The 16,744-nt window shown below is 51.8% G+C and overlaps 1 protein-coding gene and 1 long non-coding RNA gene across 4 annotated transcripts in view; one reads left to right on the top strand and one right to left on the bottom strand.

Annotated features, from left to right (window-relative positions):
- The window catches only part of EML3 (EMAP like 3), a 743,130-nt gene that overhangs the window by 209,967 nt on the left and 516,419 nt on the right, over positions 1-16,744 (top strand). For 2 of the 3 annotated variants that reach the window (XM_069645189.1, XM_069645188.1), the window contains exons 3-4: positions 9,017-9,143; positions 9,718-10,365. The exons of the other annotated variant lie outside the window; for it this stretch is intronic. In XM_069645189.1, the coding sequence (XP_069501290.1) occupies positions 9,017-9,143; positions 9,718-10,365 (775 nt within the window). The remainder of the gene's footprint in view (positions 1-9,016; positions 9,144-9,717; positions 10,366-16,744) is intronic. 3 annotated transcript variants of the gene reach the window in all.
- LOC138567214 (uncharacterized) overlaps positions 1-16,744 on the bottom strand; it is a 74,288-nt gene that overhangs the window by 34,041 nt on the left and 23,503 nt on the right. The gene's annotated exons all lie outside the window — the stretch shown is intronic.

Raw genomic sequence — 16,744 nt, forward strand, 5'->3', positions numbered from 1 at the left:
TCCTGGCTGGGTGTGTGAGGGCTGGGGTGGATGGAGCCGCAGCTGCCCCTGCAGCCTCTCCGCCCTGCCTCCTTGGTGCAGCAGATGACCTTGCTGCCCCAGATCCACGTGGCATGATGGCATCAATGTGCACCAGCGCACGTGTCGTAGCCCTGCTGACCTGGAAGTCAGCCATGGAGTCAGCCAGGTCTGGTGCCACAATGGGCTGGTCCAACAAGGGCTGAGCATGGATGGTGTCAGCCACATCAGCCTCAATGGGAGGGGGGAAGGGGGGGGATTATGGGTGCCCGTGACTGGTCCTCCACACATGGGGGGACAGGCTCACCCTGCAAGTTACGACCACGTCCCCTACCGGATCCACCACGGCCACCACTTGTGGCTCTTCCACCTTTGCCACCCTTACGGAATCCTCGCCTCCCAGCCATGGCACTGATGTTAATGTGCGTATGGGAGTGGATGTAGACTATTGTCCTGGGCAATTGGGGGTCAAAGGGGTTGGGTACCAGATGGTAATTGTACCCTAGTGCTCTAGCAAGGCTGAATGTAACCCCTGGGGAAAGATGACGGGTCACGCAACGCACAGGAGGCCCAAAAAAGGGAGATGACGTGCACGCAACCCCTCCTAGACCACGTGTGCAGAAAGAAAAACCTGCACTACGCTGTGGCACCCAGAAACCCAAGAATGAACGTATGCGTGTCACACGCAGCCTAGAATGACCTCTGAAGGGGTAGGCTACACACGGGGCAAGCACAGATGTTAGATACGTGCGTGACTCACCGTCTGCCTGGTAAACGAGCGTGTAAAAGGAGCACGTTTGGTTGGCAACACCCCCGCCAAAAGAAGATTTGTACGCTGTCTGAGGAGACAGGACAACAGTAGAAGGGAACACTGTTTGAGGGAACAGGCCCAGGTAAACCAGTAAAAGCGAAAGAAGAGAAAAATCTGTCAGAGGTAACAGGGAATACGAACTTGAAACGCCGTGAAGTAAATCGCGTGTGAAACGACAAGAAGTACAGAATTCACCCACTCGCTCTCCACGAAAAGCACATACAAGGAAGTGGTGTTCTACGCGTACCTTTTATACAGGCCCACACGTCCAGCGTCACTTACGCGGCGTGTACGCGCTAGGGCCATTTCCTCCAATTACACGCTTTGTCACTTCTGCGTGTACGGACATTTCCTCCAATTACACGCTTTGTCACTTCTGCGTGTAGGGACATTTCCTCCAATTACACACTTTGTCACTTCTGCGTGTAGGGACATTTCCTCCTATTACACGCTTTGTCACTTCTGCGTGTAGGGCCATTTCCACCAATCACACGCGATGAGACTCTGACGTGCAGTCTTTCCACGTGTGCTCTGTCATCACGTGCTGTGTGGGAAACACCCGTGCGGGTCACGTCACAGACGCGCTTACGCGCTGAGGGCCTTTGGTCCAATAGAATCGCGTATGCGTGCTGACGCGCTTACGCGCTAAGGGCCTTTCCTCGATTTTCACGCTGACGTGCAGGATTTTCACGTGCCAAATCACTCCGTACCAAGCTGGCCACGCATAAGCACACGGAAGACCACGCTCCTGCCCAGAAGGCCGAACTACTGCCCCCCAGAGCCCCGAGCACGCTCCCACCTACCATCTGCTGCTGCCTGACTGCCTGCTGCCCACGTGCACTGCCATTTGCTGCCTGCACATCAGCCAGGGGTGCTGTTGCTGTGACCACCCCTGCTGGTACCGAAGACTCCCGACTAGAATTCCATCGCTCCACAGCCCAGCCCCAGGATCCAGTTGCCCACCCACTCCTGCCTCTGGGGTTGTCATGTCGGGGCAAACACCATCTGTGACCACTGACAACCCCCGGCCAGAGAGGCAGAGGGGCACCAGCTTCAGTGCCACCGAAGTTGGTGTCCTGGTGGAGCAAGTCCTGGGGCAGTATGATGCCCTCTTCGGAAGTTCCCGCGCCGACAAGGAAGGACGGACTCGGATCTGGACTGACATCGTGACTGCCATCAACGCGGAGGGGGTAGCAGTCCGGGACTTACAACATGTCAGGAAGCGCTGGGAGGACTTCAGGTCCAGGACCCTGAACAAGGCCTGGCGCCTCTTGAAGGCAGCGGATGCCAAGGGGCGCCGGGGCCACTTGTCGGAAGAACAGATGGGGGTCCTGGAACGCATATCCCCAGCGCTCCACGTCCAGGTCCTGGAGAAGCAGACCCTCTGGAGTCGAGCGGTGAGTGTACATGCATCCTGATTGTGAGCAGTGCGTGTGTTGATTATTCAGTATTGTGCAGGTTGCACATCTGTTTGTATGGGGTCGAGTATGGGTGGGGGTGTACATGGCCGTGGGGCTGACACATGCGAGGGCTGTAATGTGTGAGACATGGATGGTGCTTGTGTGTGTAGGCTTGCATGGCAAATGCAGTTGTGCGTGCACACATGTTTGTATGTATGTGTATGTAAGTAGACATGTCCGTGATGTCACGCATGTATGTTGTATTGGGCTGCATGTATGAGCACTGTGTACATGTGCATGTGTGTGTATTTGACAAGGGTGCAACAGTGATGCAACATGGATGCATGTGACTGCGGTATGTGTAAGCCTGATTGGCAGATGTGACATGGATGCCCGTCTGAACAGTGCGACACTTGGCCGAGGTGTACACATGCATGCAAGTGTGGTGGTGTGTGTACATGTGTGGTGCACTTCCTGTGTTGCATGTGATGTCTGGGTCAACTTTGGCTGCTCATGCTGTTGTATGTGTATGGATGGTGGTGGCAGTTGCGATATGGCTGTGGTATGGCTCATGTGTGCGAGTTGCAATGACATGTGTGTTGGGGATTGTGATGACATGTCTGAGGTTTGCCAATGCCACTCATGTGCAACTGTCATGTGTGTATGTGTCCATTGTACAGTGCCCTGATGCCTGTGTTTTGTTTCTCCCTGTCTGCAGCGTCAACTGATGAAGAGGGCGGAGAAGGTGCTGTGGAGCACAGCGGCGGGGATCCGACCGCCAGCCGGAGACGCAAGGCCCGGCTCCCCTCCCGTGTTGTCATCTCGTCGGGGAGTGAGGAGTCCGGTGCCGCGTCCCAGGCCGCAGCTGCCGGGGGGAGGTCCAAGAGGCGGAGGTTGGAGTTGGACTCCTCGGCAGCAGAAGGGGCAGCTGGGACCCCACAGGGCCCAACAGGGGAAGATGGCACGGAGTCATCCAGGTTGGTGGGGGGTCTGGTGGAGGAGGAGGCCGTGCAAGCACCAGAGACGGGGTCTGGAGGTGGGGATCCCACTGGTGCTAGTGGTGCAGTCCAGGACCAGGGACAGGAGGCAGCACAGGCCGCCGCGGAGGTGCCTGTGTGCAATCCTGTCCCCGATCCTGTCCCTGCATCATCTTGCACCAGCAGGGATGCCTACGTCCAGACCCGTTTCCAGGCAGGGGATGAGCTGACGTCAACTGGCCTTCCTCTGCCTGCAGACGTGGCTATCCAGGTCCGGGTTGAGCCTGTCCTGGCTGGTGTGGCGTTGCATCAACGGGCCATGCGAGGTGACCTGCAGTCTTTTCATGGAGAGACTGCACGTCATCTCGAATGGCTCGTTGACCACGTCAGCCTGCTGGGACAGGTCACCCAGGCCGGATTCCTCCGTCTGATGGGGCTTGCTCCGACCCCCTCCTCAACTGGACCCCCTACGCGCCAGTCATCCTCTGTGCCATCTTCCCACCCATCAGTCACCTGGGTGCCCTGTGGAGCTGCCTCTGACGGTGCGGCCAGGCTGGTGGAGGAGGCATCCCTGCCACAGTCGGGAGTCGGTGGTCCAGCAGGGGTGGCCACATCAACAAGTGCACCCCAGCCGGCGGAGGATGTGCAGGCAGCAGGAGGCAGTGCACGGGCAGAGGCAGAGCAGCAGCAGCAGCAACATGGTGGGAGCCATGAAGGCTCGGGGCTTTCGACATCGGAGGGGCAGGCATCGGCCGGAGGGCAGGGGGACCCAGGACAGAGAGTGTCTTCCGTGTGGCAGCGGTTGGGCCACGCCATAGGTGCGGAGCGGCGGCGGGCGGAAGAGGCGCGGCTCACAATGGTCAGGGCGGAGAACTCCATGCGGAGGGCCCTGAGGCGGGCCGAGTGCCTCGAGGCAATCCGCAGGGGGTTGGAGGAGGACACAGCGTCGTCCCTGCGGACCCTCGGGGCCATGGAACTGGACCGCCTCCGGGACATCGAACAGGAGTTCGATGATGCCCTGGCCCGGGACACCACAGAGTGAGCCGCTGGACTTGCCCGCCGCCTTTGTATATAGTTCTTTAGTTTTAGGTTTCCTTTCTTTCGTATTATGATTTGGAGTTGACGGACACTGCTCCACTTTTTGTATATAGTTGATTTTTAGGTAGATTTTTTAGTAGGTTTCCTTTGTTCAGTTGGGCTCATGGACCCTTGTTATTTTTGTACATAGTTCTTTATTGCATGGAGATTTTTTTACATTTGACTTTGGACAAAATTTTTTTCTATTTGGATTTCAAGTTTCATTTTTTCATACGGACATGCAGCTTACTTTTTTCTCATTCACATTGTAGTTAGTTTTCTTTCTTTAGCATTCTTATTTTTTTTCAATACAATTTTGTTTGCATACTTCACTGTGTGGTATCATCTCATTGGTTTCATGCATGTCATGTTGTGTGTTTTCCCATTCAATTGCAACCATTGTGTGTGACGGACACGGCTTCATTAGCTTCATGAACATTGGGGGTGTAACATGTGATTTCCATTTCCATGTGGGTGAATGGGTTACTTGGTAGGGCTTTTTGGCTGTGGAGGCTGACCATTACGCACATGATTGGGGATTGTGAGGACCTGGTGGGGGCTGCCCATGGTGGCAGGGCGGTGGGGGGTGGTGGGAGACATGATTGGGGGCCTGGTGGAGGGTGCCCATGCACTGCTGGGGGGTGGGGGTGCAGGGGGACATGGGTGGGGGCCTGGTGGAGGCTGCCCCTGGTGGCTGGGGGGTGGGGGTGGTGGGAGACATGAGTGGGGGCCTGGTGGAGGGTGCCCATGCACTGCTGGGGGGTGGGGGTGCAGGGGGACATGGGTGGGGGCCTGGTGGAGGGTGACCCTGGTGGCTGGGGGGTGGGGGTGGTGGGAGACATGAGTGGGGGCCTGGTGGAGGGTGCCCCTGCACTGCTGGGGGGTGGGGGTGCAGGGGGACATGAGTGGGGGCCTGGTGGAGGGTGACCCTGGATGCTGGGGGGTGGGGGTGGTGGGAGACATGATTGGGGGCCTGGTGGAGGGTGCCCCTGCACTGCTTGGGGGTGGGGTGGTGGGAGACATGAGTGGGGGCCTGGTGGAGGGTGCCCCTGGTGGCTGGGGGGTGGGGGTGGTGGGAGACATTAGTGGGGGCCTGGTGGAGGATGCCCCTGGTGGGGGTGGGGGTGGTGGGAGACATGAGTGGGGGTCTGGTGGAGGGTGCCCCTGGTGGCTGGGGGGTGGGGGTGGTGGGAGACATGAGTGGGGGCCTGGTGGAGGGTGCCCCTGGTGGCTGGGGGGTGGGGGTGGTGGGAGACATGAGTGGGGGCCTGGTGGAGGCTGCCCCTGCACTGCTGGGGGGTGGGGGTGGTGGGAGACATGCATTGTTGATCAGTAGTGCAAGGTGACATGTGGGTTGGCTGGGGGGCATGCCCATGGTGGATGGGCTGCCTGCGGGACATGAGCAGGGGTGCAGGGTAGTCCCCCGTGGTGTGGGCTGCCTGCAGGGGCCGTGGAGGTTGTGGAGCATACACCTGGGAGGACCCACACGGCCAATTCACGTGTAGTACTCCCCAGAACCCCTGAAATACACATACCCTGCAGTAATCGCGTGTGGAACTTCCCGCGCACCCCTGAAATACACATCCCTTGCTCGCACTGGGCCAATCGCGTGTGGAACTTCCCGCGCACCCCTGGAATACACGTACCCTGCTTGCACGGGGCCAATCACGTGAGAGACTTCACGCGAACCCCTGAAATACACGTAGCCCGCTCCCCCGGCCCGATCGCGTGAGAAAGTTCACGCGAACCCCTGTAATACACGTAGCCCGCTCCACCAGGCCCGATCGCATGAGGAACTTCACGCGAACCCCTGAAATACACGTAGCCCGCTCCCCCAGGCCCGATCGCGTGAGTAAGTTCACGCGAACCCCTGTAATACACGTAGCCCGCTCCCCCAGGCCCGATCGCGTGAGGAACTTCACGCGAACCCTTGAAATACACGTAGCCCGCTCCCCCAGGCCCGATCGCGTGAGAAAGTTCACGCGAACCCCTGTAATACACGTAGCCCGCTCCCCCAGGCCCGATCGCGTGAGAAACTTCACGCGAACCCCTGAAATACACGTAGCCCGCTCCCCCAGGCCCGATCGCGTGAGAAACTTCACGCGAACCCCTGAAATACACGTAGCCCGCTCCCCCAGGCCCGATCGCGTGAGAAAGTTCACGCGAACCCCTGTAATACACGTAGCCCGCTCCCCCAGGCCCAATCGCGTGTGGAACTTCCCGCGCACCCCTGAAATACACATACCTTGCTCGCACTGGGCCAATCGCGTGTGGAACTTCCCGCGCACCCCTGAAATACACGTTCCCCGCTTGGCGTTTGCTGTTTGCCAGCCCGGTGAACTGGTCCAGGGTTAGCGCAGCCCTTTGCGATGATTTAGCGATTTTGATGCCTTTTCCTTGCGCGAGGGCGTTCTTGGGGGCGTAACTGGTGCTGCTGCAGGGTCGCTGCGATTCTCTGCGCCACGGCTGGTTTGGGAGCCTAAAATCCATGAATACGCTGTGCGCGGAAATCGGTTTTAGCGCACGTGCCTGGCGCAGTCAATCGCACGCGGACACTCTGCGCCAGCCGCTTGCGACACTTTTCTGCGAAATTCTATGAATTACCCTGTAAATATACTCCCGCCTCTATACAAATCCTTTAACGTCGATAACTGCACCATCTCAGTCTCCACTGCGGTAAAAACGCTAGGAGTATACCTCGACTCCACTCTCTCCATGACACGGCAAGTCAATGCCGTAGCCTCCTCTGCTGCACTAACCACTAAGATAATCAACGCCGTTAAATCCTTCCTATCCCCTAAAAACTGCCTGAATGTAGCCAGAGCCACAGTAGGTACCAAATTGGACTACTGCAACGCCCTCTTCCTGGGCACATCGGCACAAAACATTAAAAAAATGCAAGTCACACAAAACAATGCTCTAAGAGCAGCCCTAAGCATTCCAAAAAGGGAGCACATCTCCCAAGCCAGAAAAGAAGCACACTGGCTACCTATAAAAGAACGCATACTATTTAAATCCATGGCCATCACACACAGATGCCTCTCTGCCAATGCCCCACCCTATCTTTCTGAAAGGATCACCCTCCATACCTCCACTAGATCTACCAGGTCACACCTGACCAACCAGACCTATGTACCCACTTTCAAAAGAAGCAAAGCCGGAGGGTCCAGCTTCCAACACCTAGCACCCAAAAATTGGAACGCACCCCCACCGCCTTAAGAAGCGAAAAATCATACCATGCCTTCCGTAGACTACTGAAAACCACGCTGTTCCACTAACCCCGCCTCACCTGTATTCTCACCACTGTAATTATGGAAATAACAGCAAATGTATGAAAAGACGCGTCTATGCTAATCTGTATATCTGTATATTCACCATGTATGTCTGTAACAAGTAAGACTTCTTAGCGCCACGATGCCCCCGGGCAGATGTGCGCTCTACAAATCCAAATAAATAAATAAGTAAATAGTGGCCAACATGATACATTCCAATCTTTAGGTGGTTGTCCAGTCCTCTTTTTCCTTTGCATTCCGGCACTTGTAGTCACAGTTGTATAATGGGAACGACCGAACTACTAGTCCCAGAATGCAAAGAAAGGAATAGGAGTAGGTGGGGCACCTACAGATTGGAATCATGTTGGCAACTGTGATGTCATGCAGGCTGCCCGGCATGGCCAACGCAGGTGCTCAGCACTGTCCCCTTCCAACTCGCTGGAATTCCCAATTCATGGAAATGGATAAGGGGCTATGCCTCTCCAGCGTGGGCCATGAGCCGCCAAAGGACGCGCAAACACGTGGCCAATGCACGTTGTTGTTGCTTGTGTGATTACTACTACTCACTGACAGATCAAAATAATGAAGTTGCCAAAACGCCAGGGGCTGGATTTAGAACAACGTTTTCAACGGACTTTCCCATTTGAAAGCATTTTTTTATTTACATTTTTATGAATATTATACATACAACCATAATACCATAACAGCCATAAAAATAACAAGTATAAAAACTAAGTTCATCACAGAAGAGTCACAGTCACAAATATTAAATAAATATGTACACCTTCATGAAACAGACTAACATTATAAAGCAGATTTTACAGAGATATGCATTCAAATTCTCCTCACAGTTCCAGGAACCTTCCCCAGATTTGATCAAATATGTAGATTTTCTTATCTCTGAAAATAATTATTTTTTCCATTCTAGACACTTGTGTTAGATCTGACAGCCATTCTGAACCCCTCGGTCTTTCATCATTTTTCCACTTCCTCAGGACGATTTTCTTAGCAGAGTTAGATGCCCTGAAAAACCAGCATCTTTGGGGGAATGGGAGATCTTCCACTAAGACATCCTCACCCAGAATTATACTTGCATAGTCAAAGTCTATGTTCAACATAAGAACCTTATTCATACTCAGTGTGACTTCCCTCCAGAAGCTCCTTCATTCATAGCAATCCCAGATCATGTGTTCAAAGGTCCCTCTGACATGCCTACATCTCCAGCAGGCCTCTGAGTCAAGTAGGCCCCTTGCATATAACCTTTCTGGTGTCCAGCATTTTTGTAACTCAGGCCCCACATCATAGTCAAACAGTCTGCTGGGGCTTGCAAATAACTGAGCCCTGGCAAACACCCTGATACATTAAGCGCTGGCATGCTGCCTCTTCCTACAGGAGGGATACTGTTGGAGATGCTGCGGGGAACGGCTGTGAGTTTATACCCATTTTTCTTTTCTATTGCAGCGAGCATCGGCATCCCTGGTGGACTCCACCTTTCAGATGGCAGCAGTGATGGCAGCCAAGGGGAAGGGAATCTCCCGCCAAGCTCCTCACAGGCGTGTCCTGGGAGAACCTTGCTTCTCGAGGACAGGTAGGTGGGAATCTAGTCCTTCTTCCATCATTCAACAATACACACAGCGAGGGCCCAGAATTGGGTCCCTGGGGTACAGAGTTTTACTGGCACTGACATGAAAAAAAGAGCATTGGCGCAAAAATACCTTTCCTATCTGGGACGCCACACCCGCCTGTAAATAGACAAATGAACGAACAGTGTGACAAACACCTTTGCCGCCAAATTTTTTTCTTTTTCAATTTCCAGTCTTCCATACCCATAGTCCCCTTATCTGACGAAAAGTATGTGAACATTTAAAGTAAAAATAAAAATGGGAATGTTGCACCATTGAGCAAAACAAACGAATTGGAATAATGTTCTATTTTCTATATAATGTTTTTTTTTCTTAATATGTTGCATTCCGTAGCTCGAATGAAATGTGTCCCTTTTTTGGATGTGATTATTTCACCCAAACTCCCCTCACGTATTCCCAATAAGCCGAGATCCGTGGTTCCTCTGAGCAAGACAGGGAATCCATTTAATGGTTCGGAAGACGCACTGTACATGTTCTTTGTCTTATTCAGATTTGTGCTTCTCCCCCTGATATCTGCAGCACGCCCCAGTGTCGGAAGGGAGAATTGGAGGTCTTCTCAGTCAGCTGTGGGTCAGACCTTGGCGCGCCAACCTTGACTGACACCGGAACGCAGACAGACGAATCAACACTGCTGCACCTGAAACGCACCCGGGTGCTCGTGTATCAGCCTGCCTGCACGGCCGGGCAGCACACCGATGGACATCCAGCCTTTGAAAACACGCCGAGTCAAGAGAATACTGCTGAGGCCCCCCTGAGCATGGCAGATACCTGCCCTGGTGGACCATGGATACCAAGGGAGTCTACTGCTGCCCCTTGCCCCATTGTTGAGCCTGGTTTCAACTTGCCCCGCTCGATAGTGGAGGACTCTCACTCTTCCGGTGGAAGCAGCAGAGATGCCTCGTATTGCCAGAGCCCCCCAGCATCACCAAATTCTCTTGAAGAGCGACAGGGAACCCCGAACAGCGGGGAAGGGGAAATCCAACGTGATGACATTGAAGAGGCTTCTCCGCAGCTTAGAGACGGACCAGGGAGCCCAGCGGAATCCCCTCGTTCCACAGATGAACAATTTGGTGCTTCACCACTATTGGCTGACAAGGAGTCTCAGAGGAGTGGCCAGGCGTTCCCAGACCCCGCTTTACAGGCTCTGAAGAGCGGCAAGAAGGAACTGTAAGTTGGAATGGCTAAAAACATTTAACAGCTCTCTGTTCATGTGTGTGTCGATCTTTCAGCTACACATATGGCACAATGTTATCTATGATTGCCTGACTAGTTTCTTACATAGAATACGCCACATTCATAGATCTTTGCACCTTGGCATCTGCTTTAGTGCTTGCAAACCTTTATGTAGCTGAGCAGATGCATTTGTGTTTTTACCAAACATTCAACACCATGTCGCTTGCTTCATATGTGTAATTTACAAGAGGAGCCTGTTAAGTTGGGTTTCCTTCCAAGAGGACCTCAGCGCCCTTCTTAGTAATTACTAACTGTCCAGTCTTGGTCGCGGTCGCATGACATGTGTACCAACGGAGTTCCCTTGGCTCCTACCCTCCGTTTGACTTATGTATAAACAAGACTTGGTTCCTTAGAATTTAGTCATGCGCCCTTGTTGTCAAAGAGAAAACTTTTCGAAACGGGACACGCTTTCACAGGTATTTAACCCATGAACTCTAAACCTAAACCATGTAATATGAACATTGAATCAACATTAATAGAATCAGCCCTGATTTGAAAAAGACGCTGGAGACGTCGAAACACGTGTAATCACAAAGGGCGCTTCAGAAGCTTTCTATAATTAAAAGCCAAATGTCTAACGTTGGAGAAAAAGTGTTCTCTGCCTGCTTTTTCTCTTTGACAACAAAGGCGCATGACTAAATTCTAAGGAACGAAGTCTTGTTTATACATGCTTCATATGTGTGCCTATGGATGCCAGCACTGTGGACAGCGCACACATAAAGGTACCATTTTCTTTTTATGTATCTTTGTATCGATTCAGCATAAAGTCAGGCATTTATCTAAGTATCTTTCTGAGCGCTACAGGTGGCCTCGTGGCCACGTGAAAGAGCTTGTCCATCAGGCGCATCTAGGAGAGATGCCGATGGGAGTTGATTGGTAAGCCGTATTCAGTCAGTCAAACAAACTTTTATTCGGCATAAAAACCTTTAAGTACAAAAGAGAAGTGCATGATTCAAGCATGAATATACCATAAAAACATGACTAGCAGATTGTTTTGCTGGTTATTCCAAAGTACAGCTGGCAAGCCATGTTCATTGTTTGATCAGCTAATGGTTAAATCGCCAGTAATTCCAATAGGAGCGACTCGCTGAGCATCTTCCAGTTAGTGGGGTCTACACCCCTCAGGAGTCCCAGTCCTACCAGTGAAGGCGAAAAGGCTGCGCGCCAAATCCTCAGTGCCTCAATACTGTGCAGATTCAGAAGCAGATTCGCTGTGGCACAGCCGGGGAGAGGGCAACTGAGAGGCTTTATGGCTCAGGTGACAGGGACAGGATTCAGAACTTGTCATTGAGCTCGCAATGCGGGTGGGGGCAGCCCTGAGGATACTAGTGTGGGACTGGGAGACCAGAATAGCCCTTCATCCTTGCTTGGCAATGTTTGGATTGGCCTGAGCCAGAGATGTGTCAGTGAAAGGGTCACTTTATAGAAAGTGATGACGTGGCATCAATAAATGACTCCCACTCTAATAATGATCACCAATGGCAATACATATAAGGGTTATTGCAGTCTGCCAGGGACGTGGCTCCCTTGGAACAATCCCCAGCGGCGATAGAGTGCTGCAAATATGAACCTAAAATATATGGAACAAATAATAGATACCACAACAACATGAACCCTTAAAACGTCGCCCTGCCTTTGCTCCAAAAAACTTCGATCACAGGCTTGCCTCCTCTCACACAATGTCTGCAGGCAGACTGAGACATCCCCGTTTCTCTCGTCATACATTTACCTGTGGATCCCTAGACTGAAGACAGAGGTGGGAGATCTGGTTGGCTGCTCATGTACACACACCTGGATTAGTGCATAGGGCTTTTTAGAGCATGTCTATGGTTGTTTCAGGAGGGCACCCTCACCATGGAACAATAGGAAAGACCTTGACTCCCATAGCCCATGGTGAACTGGCCTTCGGTTCCGGGACTCCAGGCCTCTTGGTGCAATTAGGATTTGTATATGCAGGGTGTGGCTCTCTTCCCATATCGCTCGTGGATTTCTGGGAGCCCCAGCAAGGAGTCTGCATGGCACATTGTTTTGGAATTAGGCTATAACAGATAGCGGTCTCCACTACACAGTTTTCACCCATACTGCCACATGTGTAGAGTCCAATACCTGTTCATCTGTACACACACATTTATATTGTGCAGCAAATCTAACTTCAATGTGAGATTCCAGCAATGCCACACCTTCCAATAAGTACTTTATGTTTTTGTGTACATTCTAGATGATTCCAAATGGTCCCGTAATGTAAAGATGAAAGGAAAATCGACATAGGGTCCAACCTTCTGAGTTGGGGGACCCAGTTGGAAGTAGCAGAGCCAGAACCAGAAGATGGTGAGGGTGTTAAACATTGGTGCAGACGGTTCGCTGACTGCAGAGGCAGAAATACAGCACACATGAGAGTAGTGCAGCAGAGTGGAAGGATATTAGCATACTTGATCGAAAAAAAATGACCCGTTTTAAATTTGGCTGAATTTGTTTGATCGGTTGTTTGGGGAATTTCAGTCAAATGTAGTTAAATATATATATGTGGGGTAGGAGAATAGGTTAAGGTGGGGGGGAAGTGGGAGGGGGTGCAGAGGGACTCCCCCCACATTTTAGAGCAAAAAAACGACCCCAACAAATTTGGTCGAATTGGAAAAGGTCAAATAATTTCGATCAAGTAGACCCAAACCGAGTGGATGTGCAGGTCACCAGACAAAAGATGCTTACCAGGGACACGAGGAGCCTGAGGACCTGTAAACTGTGATTGTGGGTTGAATTACAGGAAAGCCATTCACTGGTAATGCAGGGAGACCATCTGTGAAAACCTGCAGACTCAATGACAGTCCTCTTCTCTCCGATCTCGAAATGGCAGCAGGAAGCTTTAAGCCCTCTGCCCATGATCCTCATGTCAATCAAGAATGTACTGCGAGGGTCAGTGAGGAAAATCCACAGCACATGAGAGTGATGATGAGGAAAGGGGAAGCCTCTGGTGGGGCAGTGGAACATTAGAGCCCTGACCAAGCCTGCAACCTAGGGCTGATAGAGAAATGGACCAACCAATCCAGTATGTTATTGGGCCAACAAAGAAAGCTTAGGCTGTATAAATGGAATGAGAGAATTTGACTTTGAGGGCGTTAGGACGGTGTTCCATGGAGTTGGTGTGAGTGGAAATAGAGTGAATGAGATATACCTATGCAATTTACCGAGAACGCTGTCTCAGTCCTTGACTGGTATAAGACAGTAACAAGGGCATAGTTCAGATAGCCTGGTGAGGGCTATAGCCCAGGTCCTGTCCAACCCCAGAGGCTTTCTCCTAGAGAAGACTGCTTGAAAGCCTGCTGGAGCTCAAGAGAAAATCTACCAGAGAACGCAGTGTTGCTATCTTGCTGCTGGGACTATGACCAGGACCCTGTCAGGATGCAGTGAGGAGAGAGTCCAGAGAACGGCAGTGGGCTCCAGCTCAGGATTTCAACCCTTGGCTGGTAGGTGTAAATAACTTCAGTCTGACAAGTACACTGACAAAGTGGAGCCTTAAGGCAAGGGGGAATCATAGGCACTTGCTGGCAGGTGTGTGCTGTTTGTACATCCAAGGAGCTGAAGAAGGTGACCTGTGGCCAAAGGGTGACAATATCTGTGCCAGGAAACAACCAGTGGACAAGCCAAGACAGCATGATGCGTGGAGGGGAAGGGTCCTACAAACATCCTGTGACTGTGAGTGAAGTAATGGGCGAGGCTAGAAAAGCAACCAGGATATCAATACAGTGACAGATGTGCTGGGGGTTCCATTGAAATCAATGGAGGGAAATTTGTAAAAAGTAAGCCTTTCCATAATACTGGGACAAAACACAGAGCCTGCTCTCCTTTTTAGTTGAGGTCGGAAGCAGCTGGAGAGATGCTTAGAAAAACTAGTGTCAGTGCTCAGTTTCCCAGCTCATCTCCTGCCCACCCACCAATTCCTCTGCAGATTAGGGCATGTGTTGAATACCTGAATAAAGTTGTGAGTACCTGGGCTTTTGATGGCAATACCTGGCAAACAATATGGACACCTGGCTACATTTTGGAAATCAATGGAAAATTGCGTGATTACTGGCATATGTCGTCAATACATGCATAGGGTTTGAGTACCTGGGCTTTTAATGGGAAAACTTGCCAGGCATATGGTGTGGGCACCTGGGCATTTCATGACAGTAACTGCCAAATAATCTGAGTTTCTGTTATGTTGTGTTATGTTATTTGGCATTTATATAACGCTCTATATACCATTGGTATGACTTCAAAGCGCTTTTAGGTTGAACGCCCTTGGGGACCGTAGTCCAGGTCAGTTGAGAGATTAGGGTGTTAAACAGTGCTTGGGTGCACCAGTTATGTGTGCAGCTGAAGTAATGACCTGATGGTAGCTGCATCCTAGCATTAGGTATGGTGGTAATGATATCGGTTGAATGTGTGCAGTCTGGCGGGTGCCCCCCGGCAGCATAGCGGACCGGCGCAGCAGAAACGCCTTCACCTGGCCAAAGTCCGGTCAAAGTCGGGCCCATTTGCACCCATCCGCACTGCAGACGGTCTTTGGGTGACCCCCTCTACCTACTCTCGTTCTTATTCACGTACACTTTTGGTAACTCTAGCACCTTCCAATACTGTGTTTCCTAATGGATGGGGTACGGACAGCCTGGGTGAGGCGACCCTTGTCAAAACAACGGACTCCTCGGTTAAGTGCCTTCTTTTCAATGCACACTTGCGTATTGCGCATGCGGCGGATTGTTCCGACCTGTTACAGCAGTACTCTCCTGACCTTGCTATTATTACCGAAATGAGTCATCAGCCCCCTCTCCGGTTCATTCCCTGCCCTCCGATTACCGGGTTCCTAATTTGGACAAGGAACCCCCTCCCCTCCACCCCCCGTCGAGGGTTGGAGGTGGAATTGCCTTGGTTCATCACTCCAGCATATTGTGCCAGGTTTTGCCCCTGCAGCATTTGGTTAATATGGAAGCTTTATTAATTTGTGTTTTGATTTCTCCCACCAGCACTCGTCATTCCTTACTGATTTATCGTCCTCCTGGGCCTGACCCTCTTTATTGTAATGCAGCATCTGAACTTGTGGACGGTCTTAGGCTTCCGTTTGGAGTTTTGTTTGTGCTGGGGAATTTTTACTTTCATCCTAATGACCCCGCCGACACAGGCGGCTTGTCTTATTTCCGCTTTTGCAGAATTGGGTCTGTCTCAGCTGGTGTCTCGACCTACCCACCGCCTGGGTAATACCCTTGGTCTCATCTTTTCCCCCTTCGCTCTTGCAACCTCATTTGCTCATCTGCCTGTTTTGTTGTCTGACCATATGAGTCTCCCTTTTGCAGTGAAACCTCCCTCCTGTCTTTGTCCCCTCGTACTGCCCTGTCCTGCCCCCCCCTCAAGAGGCATTGGGGTAAGGTTAAGCATTCTGATGCTGCCCTAGCTATTACTCATCTGCAGCCAGTTGACTCCCCCGCTGCAATTTTCAGACTTTTGCCTCAACGTTGTCCACCGTTGCGGATTCCCTGGCACCTCTGAAAGACTGCAAACCCTTTGGTCATCCTTCTGAGCCCTGGTTCTCAGCTGATGTGGCTGTCTGGCCTGTATGCAAGCTGAGCCATGTGGCGCATGTCCTACTGCGCCCAATCTCGTCTTGCCGCCCCGCAGCGATGACTTCTTATCAGGTGGCTATTACACAAGCTAAGTGTGTGTTCTTTGCCACCAGGAGGAAGCCTCCGCCAACTCCTCTAAATAGCTGTTTAAGGTAGTCCGCTCCGTTTCCTCTCCTTCTGCTGCCCAGGGAGTGGCTCCTCAGAGCCTCTGTGATTCGCTGTCCACCTTTTTGATGACAAAATCACCATTATATGTCAAAATATTCGTGCCTCTGGCACTCCCTGCCCTTCCACTGCGAGCCTTGGTCCCCCGAGTGTGCCCTCTTCCGGTTGGTCTTCCTTCCCAGTCTTCACTGAGACTGCTGTGACTTTGGCTGTGTCTTAGGTCAGCCGCCCCGGCCGACCCCGTTCCTCTTAGTATCCTGAAGGACATCTGCCCTGGTATCTCGCATTTTCTCACGGCAGCAGTCAATGCCTCTTTTTTACGTCTGCTAAGATTCCTAGCCCCCTTAAGCATGCTCTTATTCTCCCACTTCTAAAGAAGCTGAATCTTGATTCTTCTGTTCTTTCTAATGTTCATTCTATTTCTCTTCTTTCTTTCCCTATGAAACACTTGGAAGCCCTGGTTACACCTCTTCTCTGTTCCTTTTCTTGAGGACTCGGGTTGTCTTGACCCGTTTCAGTCCGGATTCCGGCCAGGTGGCAGTACCGAGTCAGTT

Source organism: Ambystoma mexicanum, chromosome 2p, assembly GCF_040938575.1.
Source record: "Ambystoma mexicanum isolate Mex_15411 chromosome 2p, UKY_AmexF1_1, whole genome shotgun sequence".
NCBI classification, from domain to species: Eukaryota; Metazoa; Chordata; class Amphibia; order Caudata; family Ambystomatidae; genus Ambystoma; species Ambystoma mexicanum.